Source organism: Rhinoderma darwinii, chromosome 3 (assembly GCF_050947455.1).
Source record: "Rhinoderma darwinii isolate aRhiDar2 chromosome 3, aRhiDar2.hap1, whole genome shotgun sequence".
Classification (NCBI taxonomy): domain Eukaryota; kingdom Metazoa; phylum Chordata; class Amphibia; order Anura; family Rhinodermatidae; genus Rhinoderma; species Rhinoderma darwinii.
In genome coordinates, this window is record NC_134689.1 from 186,304,371 (window position 1) to 186,315,154 (window position 10,784).

Below are 10,784 nucleotides of genomic sequence, written 5' to 3' on the forward strand. Positions count from 1 at the left end.
GGGGGGCTGTATGGCGTTCCCTATAGGGGGGGCTGTATGGCGTTCCCTATAGGGGGGCTGTATGGCATTCCCTATAGGGGGGGCTGTATGGCGTTCCCTACAGGGGGGGGCTGTATGGCGTTCCCTACAGGGGGGGGCTGTATGGCGTTCCCTACAGGGGGGGCGCTGTATGGCGTTCCCTACAGGGGGGCGCTGTATGGCGTTCCCTACAGGGGGGCGCTGTATGGCGTTCCCTACAGGGGGGCGCTGTATGGCGTTCCCTACAGGGGGGCGCTGTATGGCGTTCCCCACAGGGGGGCGCTGTATGGCGTTCCCCACAGGGGGGCGCTGTAAGGCGTTCCCTACAGGGGGGCGCTGTAAGGCGTTCCCTACAGGGGGGGGCTGTATGGCGTTCCCTACAGGGGGGGGCTGTATGGCGTTCCCTACAGCCCCCTCTGTAGATAACGCCATACAGTCCCCCTCTGTAGATAACGCCATACAGTCTACAGGGGGGGCTATATGGCGTTATCTACAGGGGGGGCGCTGTATGGCGTTATCTACAGGGGGGACTGTAAAAAAGGCACTATCTACAAGGGGGGGGGGGTTGTGTGACACCCAGGGGAGGGGGGGCCCCAGTCAAAAGTTTGCTATGGGGCCCAGTGTTTCCTAGTTACGCCCCTGGGTATGAGGGTGGTTTTTTTGCAGGCGAGCTGTAGATATTATTGTTACCATTTTGGGTTACATGTGACTTTTTAACCTTTTTTTTTTTAAGGAGGCAAGGTGAAAAACAGCAATTCTGGCATAGTTTTTTTATACAGCGTTCACCATGCGTTATAAATTACATGTTAACTTTATTTTGCGGGTCAGTACGATTTTGGCAATACCTAATTTATAGCACTTTTTTGTGTTTTACAACTTTTTGCACAATAAAATTACTTTTGTAAAAAGTATGTATTTTTTCTGTCACCATGTTGTAAGAGCCATAACTTTTTCATTTTTCATCGCCGAAAGGGCTTGTTTTTTGCGAGACGAACTATAGTTTTTATAGGTACCATTTTTGGATACATGCGACTTTTTGCTCACTTTTTATTTACATTTTTGGAAGACAAAGTGACCAAAAAACATTTTTTTACAGCGTTCACTGTGCGGGATAAATAACCTAATATTTTTATAGTTCAGGTCATTACGGACGTGATAATACCAAATATTTATGGTTTATTCTTTTCAATAATAAAAGGACTTGATAAGGGACAAAGGGCGATTGTGTTTTATTTTATTACTTGAAACTTTTATTTTATTTTTTACAACTTTTATTTTACACTTTTTTTAGTCCCACTAGGGGACATGAAGGTCCAACTGTTTGATTGATGTTTTAATATGTTGCACTACATACACTACAATACATATATGTAGTGCAAAGTATTAGAACTGTCAGTTTTCACGGACAGCAAGCCGATCAGGCTCCGTCTATGGGCGGAGCCTAATCGGCTTCCGTAATGGCAGAGCAGGAGGCCATTGTTAGGCCTCCTGTTGCCATAGTAGCAGTCGGCATGGCAGGGCTGTCGATTTGGTACAAACCACTAAGATGCAGTGATCGCTGCATCTAAGGGGTTAATGGCAGGGGTCAGAGCTAGCTCTGGTTCCTGCCGTTGCAGAAGGGTGTCCATTGTAACATACAGTGGACACCTACTGCTGAGGACGCCGGCTCAGCTTCTGAGCCGGAAGCTGAGCCGGCGCCATCTTGCCATTGGTACCGCAAGCATTTTAGGTGCCGCCTTCGAGCGGGGCATAGGAGGCTTCTGTTGCTGCAGACGGAGAGGCCAGTATTAGGCCTCCGGTTGCCATTGCAGCCATCGGCAACCCAGGGATCACATTGCTGGGGTGCCGGTGGCTAAAAACCCCTCAGATGCTGCGATCTCTATTGAATGCAGCATCTGAGAGGTTAATCGGCCGATCCTTGTCGTTACATCAGGGTGCCAGCTGTAACATACATTGGGCACCCAACGGTGATGGTGCGGGCTCAGCTCCTGAGCCCGCACTATCAATGCGACGTAATGGTACTGCGCTTTGCGGGAACCCCTGCCCGACAGCGCCGTGTTGGGGGAAGAGGTTAAAATGTATAGTGATAGATAACACAACACTCTGCAGTTTTACTTTAAGAAATAGTGTATATATATATATATATAAATAAAACTATTACATTAATAAACCGGCTGACTGATATCTTTATTTGCCAGCATATAACATGTAATACCCTCAAAAGTACATCAGTGGTCTGCAACAGAATTGCGTTTTCCTATTTCCAATTTTATTAGATGGATCAACAAAATAAATAATATTTTTATATGGAAAATTTACTCTTGTTACTCTCATTCCTGGTTTGCTCCTAGAGTGGATACGTGTCAACTAGCAGAAACTGAATCCTAACAAAACAGAAGTAAAAATGACAGTAAACCTGTGAGGACAAGCTATCCGCACATTCAGCCAAGTAACCCATTAAGTCAATTTATAGATCTCACTGCAATGTTCAGCTACTGTCTTGAAACAGGAATAATCCAAACGGACATGTTCACAAGCTAAATAATAAAATGCCACACTTTGTAAAAATACACACTCATACAACACTATGTATACTTCTTTTTCTTCAAGTCTGCTGAGACCAGTTGTCCCACTGAAGCTATGCACAGATGCAAAATGGGTGAGCTGAACCTGCTATCTTTACATATTTATACCGAATAACCTTTTTTTCGTATTGAAAAGTATAAAGTGCAAAAAAATCTATTAATAAAAGTACTCAAAAAAGTGACCCCTACCCACACTGTGCCGTAGAGGTAGTGCCCACACAGCGGTGTAAATATGCTGTGCGGGGATGGCACGGGCTTAGGGGCTGAACTTGCGCCATCAGCAGTGGATGCCAGCTGTAACATACAGCTGACACCCTGCTGCAACAGCCAGTATAAGAGCTCACTCTGAACCAAGCCATTTAACCCCCTAGTTAAATGAAGCCCCAACGAGGCCCCCACTATGCGATTGCTGGGTGCCAATGGGTTGCAATGGCAGCTGAGGGCCTAATGTAGGCTCCCAGGTGTGACATGGATCTGAGCCTATTAGGCCCTGTCTAAAGCAGAGCCTAATAGGCTGCCTCTCAGTAGAAGTCTATGTACACAAATAGCAGAAATGCTGTGAATTTTTCCATCTGGCTTTGTGGACAGAAAATCCACAGTGGAATATAGTAGCAGCAAAGTGGATTAGATTTGAACAAATCTGATCCACACGCTGTGTACATATTCTGCGCAGAAAATGACCTGCAGTGCAGATTTTTAGTAAGGCCCGTGACAATTTCTGCTGCGTATTTTCCCCATTCAGATCAATGGGATAGTCAAATTCCACAACAAAACCCAATTGTTGTGGATTTTGCTCCCGATGCGGACAAATAAAAAGTAGTTTCAAATAAAAAAAATACTATACTCCCCTTCCCAGTCTTCTGCCGCTCCCTTGGTAAAGCTAGCCTGGTCCTCTGCCAATCTCTGTATCCTGGACTCCAGCTATGACGTGCCCTGTGGACAAGCGAGCGCTGCAGCCAATCACAGGCAGGGGTCCAGGGGAGTGGCAGAAAATTAGGAAAGTGAGTATACCAATTTTATTTATTTTTGTTGATCTTCAGCGGCAAAAAAGCACCAAGATGCCAACGATTTGGTAAAAATTTCCCTGCGGCCTCCTCAGAACGGTCTTTAAATACATCTTGTGTACCGGATACAAGCGTTTGATAGTAATTTGTAAACTGTGTATGAATAACTTCTGTGGAAGTTATTCCACAGAATCAGCCATCTTTTCCCAGTGCTACCTTTTTGTCTTTAGTGAGTGACACCACCCGACATAGTAATTAATCCACATTAAAATGACTAAAAAAATATATTATTATAGGCCTCAAAAGTTCAGGGCTAAACAAGTACAATCCAGATAAGAAGAAATGCACAAGCATCAGCTAAAAACAAACCCTTCTACCATTAATCCAGTGAAGATCCAGTGTTTTCTAGCAATAAAAGACGATGATGAGGACAACAGAGCACCGTGATGTCACTCGTCATCTATTATTATACGCGGTTGTTTTTTTCAACCCCTTTATAGTTTTAATAATGAAGCATAAGAGTCATCCATAGTTATCTCTGCTCTATTGGTACTACAGACACCAGCATACACTATCAGCAGCAGCCACCACAGGCTTGCACTATGTTACATGCCAATGGAAAGTCATTTTCAAGTGAATGCAGACCAGGGCTTGTATATTAATTTCACACTAATGAATAATTCTAGCAATGGCTATAGCGCATATTACTGGGACTATTTAGGAGCACGATGAAAGAAACACACTCCAGGGCAGTTATTTATCACCCTCTCCCTTTGATAAAGGAGAAAAAAGCTGGCAAGAGAGATGGCATACGCGGCAGCAGTGTATGTTGATCAAAGGAGCTAATAGAAGACAACGCTTAGATCTTTGGAAAATACATAGTAATCCTGCTAAATGAACTAATGCTTAGCTGTGCCCTTTCTCTCTTGGCCAGCTGTAACCCGAGTCGAGGCATTGCCACCTGCTTGACAGGCTGGAACTGCCTGGCCCTCTTGACTCACCCAGAAAAGCAAATTGAGGGCGTAGAGCAGGCAGCGCAGGCACTTCACAGAGTCCTCTCTGGCCATTGTGCAATCCTGCAGGAGAAAGCCCCATCCTTTCACCACTTCATCCTCTCCAGGGACTACGGCAGATTCAGAGCACTTCAAAAAGGAAAGAAGAGCAAAGAGATCAACTTGCAAATAGTTGTAGTAAAAGTAAACCCTACTAAATGCTGGAACTATGACTTGTGGTACATGAAGGACAAGATCATTTTGTTCATAACAGTACATAATGCTACTACATACTCCAGACAGACAACATAGGTCTTATTGGTATACTTCCTTCTGAACACATGATATGGAATATTAAGAATATTTGTGTATAATTTAATATGCAGAGTGATCTGGACTTAAAAAAAAGGGGTAAACATCAGGAAAGTAAGTATTTTATCCATTCATTACACAAGCAGGATAATCAAATAAACTCACTTTCTGACTTTCACCTGGATTTTATGAGGAATGATAATATTATGATCATAATAAAGTCTGCATAAACAGTAATGCTCGGATATAGGGTTATTATGGAAATCTCTTCCTTCAGAAGTAGGAGCAATCCCAAGACAAGCATGCATGGCAGAGGTGAACTAAACTACAGTCTGTATTATGTCAATGGAGAAAACACCCAATAGTTTTAAAAAGAGAAGCTGCAAGAAAAAGAATTTCTCTTACTACCAGATTCCTTCTACGTCAAATCACCAAACTATGCTTAGAAAGATTAGGGGTTACTGTAGTCCAAATTTTAAATATAAGATGGGTATGTGACCAAAGGAAAAAAATAAATAAATTGTTTGTGTACATAGGCGCATGTGTTGGATAGATATAAGGCCTAGTTCACATGAAGTCTATTCGACACATTCAGCCAACTATGCATTAAATGTAGGATCATATACAGATTTTAAGCCTGTTAGGGCTCATGCACACGGCGGTATTATGGCTCCATTTTGTACAGAACCGTAATTGCCCACAATAGAGCTGCATGAGCCGTATACTGTACCTCTATATGCCTATACTGTACACAAAAAGGTCATGGCATGCTCCATCGGACTCCATATGTACAGAGGTATTCTGTAGGGCTCTGGATTAAGGAGCCGTACAGGCTTTGTGCACAGGACTCTGCCGTATCTTGAATTATTTCTTAACATTTTAATCACACTATGAGTAACGGATAAAACAATGCAACAATGAAGAGTGTTGTTGCTTATCAGATGTCTAGTCGTGTAGATTTTTTCATACATTACTAGACAATATGGAAGAAATGCTGCAAAACTTCAGCCGTTATTAAAATCTTTCCATAGGCAGGCAATGTAATATGAACGTGATAAGAAAACATTGCACCGGACCATTATGTTTAACAGGAAGTTCATGTAAGATAAAGTTCACTGGAGGCAGCCTGAGATTCACTACCAGAGAAATGTTCTGCTCTACAGAGTTACTGCGACTGCACATCTCATTGTATATATATACACACACACAGTGACACATGCAAATGGTAAACATTAAAATGTATATATAGATATAGATACTGCCTCCATTTTTGATCTTGCACTCCTCCCATTCTGCCCTGGGTGATTTTAATAAATTAGTTTAATGCTGGTTCCTACCATCCTCAAGAATATGTAGGTTTAGTCCCAGTTTTGGTGTATGTGCAGCGTAGCTTTCCACTTTATAGAGGTCGTCTTGTCGTGGCAGGTGGGCTCACACAATTTGATCAAAATGCGCGCTAAGAACCTCCCTATTGTAAGTAAATTTAGCAGTAATGCATATTTATTTATATTTAGTGGCTTAGGTGGCATTGGTGTTCACAGTGTGCGGTCGCCATTTTCTTGTGTACTGTGATATATATATATACACACACACACACACACACACACGCACACACGCACACACGCACACACGCACACACTCTAAAGATAAAATAGCCCAGGGAAATTACAATTTCAGGCAATTATACTAAAACTAACTGCAGAACTTTATAGCTCATATATAGAATAAAATACATAATATCAGATTAGGATTCATTTGCAATTAAAATATTTCATAGATTGTGAATTTATTTATGGGAAGTAGATGCATCAACTCATGCAATAAAACCATCTACAAATGTTCTAATATACGTTCATAATAATGGGTCATTCCACTAGTAGTTGTGATTAATTTAATATTTAAATCTAGTCTTGTCTGTATATTTACTAACCGTAATCAAATAGGAAACTTAATAAAAACTTTCTGCAATTCCAGACACTAGGAGAATATAAAATCTACAAATAAGCACGATTGGGGAATACAGCGGAGGTATAAAGAAAACAATTAAAAAGCACCTTAAAAAAGGAGTTATCCAGGATTAGGTGCGGTATTCCAGCTCAGCCCCATGAACTTCAATGGAGCAGAGCAGAAGGATCAGATACTACCTATTTTACAGGTGTGGTGCTGTTTTTGGCAGAAAGCAGCCATGTTTTTATAAGATGTGCTTCTGAAAAGCATCGCACTCGGTTATTCTATACAAAAAAAAAAGGAATCCACACCTGTCAAATGTCACACTTTTGGCATAGCCTTGCACAAAAGAAGCCTATGGGAATGTGACATTATAGATATGGATACTATTGGTATACAGTCATATACGCATGTATGTACTGACAAAGCATGGTGTCAACTTTTTCACACTTAGTACTAATGAAAAAAAACTTTGTATCTATCTACCAATCAATCAGTCAATCAGTATATATGAAGTGCCGGAGCCATTGCTTCACGGTTTCTGTGAGAGTGTCCATCATTTTACCGGGAGAAATAGTTCAGTTTGCTGCGCTATTTCTTCCTGCATTTTTTTTTTTTTTCACCGGAAGTGCAACAAAGGCGTCTAATGGAGCCTCCGAAGCGAATGTGAACAGAGCCTTAGCAAAAGAGAGATGTAAATTCAATTTTCTTTATTGCCGTGAAATAGTAAAAGCAAGCAGTAGATGGGTGACATTCACTGACACGGAATGTATGACATCTGCCTGTTGTCAGAACCAGCGTTGCTACCAGAAGATCTGAAATTGTCTCTCCACGAGACCCTCTCTATACCAATCCTCCCCTTTCAATGATAAGTGCCCCCCCCCCCCCCAGTGTGAAGCCGGCTTAAAAAATATAAGGCTAAATTCACAAACGTCAGATTTGTTGCAGAGATTTCTTCAAATGCCCATTCATCGGAAAAGAACTTGCAGAATTCTGGGTTTGCTGCAGAAACATCGCCATTTAGATGAATGAAACTCATTTTCAGTTGCAGAAATGTATGCAACAAATCTGCCACGTGTAAATATACCCCAAAAAAGCTAAAAAAATCAAATGATTCAAAAAGTCGTTTTTCACAATGAAAACATTAACAAACTGCTGCGGTACACGTATCAAAGGGGCGCACTACATGACATGTACATACAAAGTATGCGGGAAAAACTAACGCTTCTAAGACTTGGACTTCTATTCTTTTTTTTTTTTTTTCTTTCCAATGATATTTGTAGAAAAATGTCTCATGATATATAAGAAATATGTCGCACATGAAAGAACTTAATAGATGATCAAATCTTCTATGCAGTTGAGAACGTAAATAAACAACTCGCGCAATGACGGGCTTGTCTTATAAAGTTTGTCAGAGTAACTGAACAAGTACTTTCCGCTTCTAGTGTATATGCAGCTTCTGACAGGTAGTGATCCCCAGTATCCTCCACACTCCAGACAAGGGCTAGTACTAAGTAGTCCACAATGTTAGCGCACAGAAGATGATCCCCACTGACAAGGGATATGGAAAGTTACCTGGACTGGGAGCAGCAGTGGAGTCAGCAGGAGGTGCGCTCCATGTTACCCTGCTGCCTGTGCAGTGTCTGCTGTGACAGTCCAGCCCTGTACTGGGAATGTGAGAATGGATGGGCTGTGCACAGTTTAGGAATGCTGGATCCTTCAGCCAGGGCTGTGACCTGCAGCCATTTGTGTCTGTGCAGCTGTGTGTCAGAATACAAGCGAAGACACTGCTACAGTCCGTACTGAGCACTCATTCATTAGCTAGTAACTCTGCTGCCTGCCTCAGCAGGAATACAAGCGAAGACGCTGCTACAGTCCGTACTGAGCACTCATTCATTAGCTAGTAACTCTGCTGCCTGCCTCAGCAGGAATACAAGCGAAGACGCTGCTACAGTCCGTACTGAGCACTCATTCATTAGCTAGTAACTCTGCTGCCTGCCTCAGCAGGAATACAAGCGAAGACGCTGCTACAGTCCGTACTGAGCACTCATTCATTAGCTAGTAACTCTGCTGCCTGCCTCAGCAGGAATACAAGCGAAGACACTGCTACAGTCCGTACTGAGCACTCATTCATTAGCTAGTAACTCTGCTGCCTGCCTCAGCAGGAATACAAGCCACTATGTAGTACATGCAGTGACTGGCAGAGTACTCCAATATGACAGCATTGCAGTCCAGTGCTATACAATGGTGACAACTCCTCTTGCATTACCTTATAAGAGCGCTGAGGACACTGCCATAGGAGCCATGTGCTGAGAGCCACATCTCTACCATGTGAAGTGCAGGGTCTCTTCCTGTAGACAGCAGAGCAGCCCCCAGTGTTGTGCTGAGCTCTCAGCTGCTCCAAACTCTGCCAAGTCCCGAGCAGCAGAGGGAAGGAGTGCACAGCGCATGCGCGGCAGTCATTGTCGGGTCCGGGAGGACATTTGATAGTTATCTAGGAATAACTCACCCCAGAACTCAAGCCTCTGACTGGACACAGCACCATTTCCCCACAGCACGACTACTGCGTGCACATGTTTCACAATACTGACAGGAATAGCTTTCTAAATGTGTGCAAATTAATTCGTGCACGGTGCTATCGTGCTGAGGCTTCCCTGGGTGATGATATTAATGTAAAAGGATTGTGAAATTAATAAGAAACATAACATAAGGAAGTCATCAGTCCAAAAAACACACTACATAAGATTGAGAGAGATTTATTAAAAGTACTGCCGAGGCATTGGCATTGTTTTTTCTTAGTCAACTCAACACCACACTTTTATTTATTTTTTAAAAAACATCCCCCCTCTAGTGATAAGCTGTTCATTGTAATATAAGAAAGGAAAAAAATAGCTAAGGGCCTGTTCACATCACCGTTGGCTTTCCGTTCCGGGGTTCCGTCTGAGGTTTCCGTCGGGTGAACCCCTCAACGGAAAGTGAAACTGAAACCACAGCTTCCGTTTCAGTCACCATTGATATTAATGGTGACGCAAACATCGCTAATGGTTTCCGTTCGTCACCATTCCGGCAGGTTTCCGTTTTTCCGACGGAATCAGTAGCACTCCGCTATTGATTCCGTCGTTAAAACGGAAACCTGCCGGAATGGTTACGAACGCCGGAAACAATTAGCGATGTTTCCATCACCATTCATATCAATGGTGACTGAAACGGAAGCTGTGATTTCAGTTTCACTTTCCATTGAGGGGTTCACCCGACGGAAACCTCAGACGGAACCCCGGAACAGAAAGTGAACGGTGATGTGAACAGGCCCTAAGGCCTTGTTCACATCTGCGTTGGGGTCCCGTTCTGACGTTTCGTCGGAGCTTTCCGTCGGAACGGGCACTGAACAGACACAAACTGTCACCAACGGAAACCAGAGGCAAAACGACGGGACCGGTGCACAACAGAGACAAACGGAAACCATGGGCACCGGATCTGTCACCATTGAAATCAATGGTGATGGAAACCTCTGTTTTCCGTCTGTGTAAGTTTGTGTCTGTTCAGGGTCCCGTTCTGATGGAAAGCTCAGACGGAACGTCAGAACGGGACCCCAACGCAGATGTGAACAGAGCCTAACAGTATGGAGACATAAATAACATTATAAATAAATCAGTAAAATAATAATAAAAACAACAACATCCATGCTGACCGTGTTTGTATACCTGCCCCTCCAAATGTTACACATAAAGCTACTCTTTGTAGGTGTTCAGATATCAAACATGTAATTGTATTGCTGGTTTTATCCAATATAGCCCTATAAAAAGTACAGACCATTTGCAGAAAGAATTGTACAGAGATATAGCACTGTTATGTAACAAATAAAATAGGAAATTATTAACAGGACGGCCTAGTAAATAATAAAGTTATGTGACCGCGTCTACCAATGA

General features: G+C 42.8%; 1 protein-coding gene across 1 annotated transcript in view; it reads right to left on the reverse strand.

Moving 5' to 3' along the window:
• LOC142750401 (tetraspanin-12-like) overlaps window positions 1–9,226 on the reverse strand; it is a 31,900-nt gene extending 22,674 nt beyond the window's left edge. Inside the window, exons 1-2 of the mRNA XM_075859405.1 lie at window positions 9,128–9,226; window positions 4,609–4,749 (exon numbers count right to left, since the gene is read on the reverse strand). Of these exons, the coding sequence (XP_075715520.1) occupies window positions 4,609–4,674 (66 nt within the window). The 5' untranslated portion in view covers window positions 4,675–4,749; window positions 9,128–9,226. The remainder of the gene's footprint in view (window positions 1–4,608; window positions 4,750–9,127) is intronic.
• Between the last annotated feature and the right edge of the window lie 1,558 nt (window positions 9,227–10,784).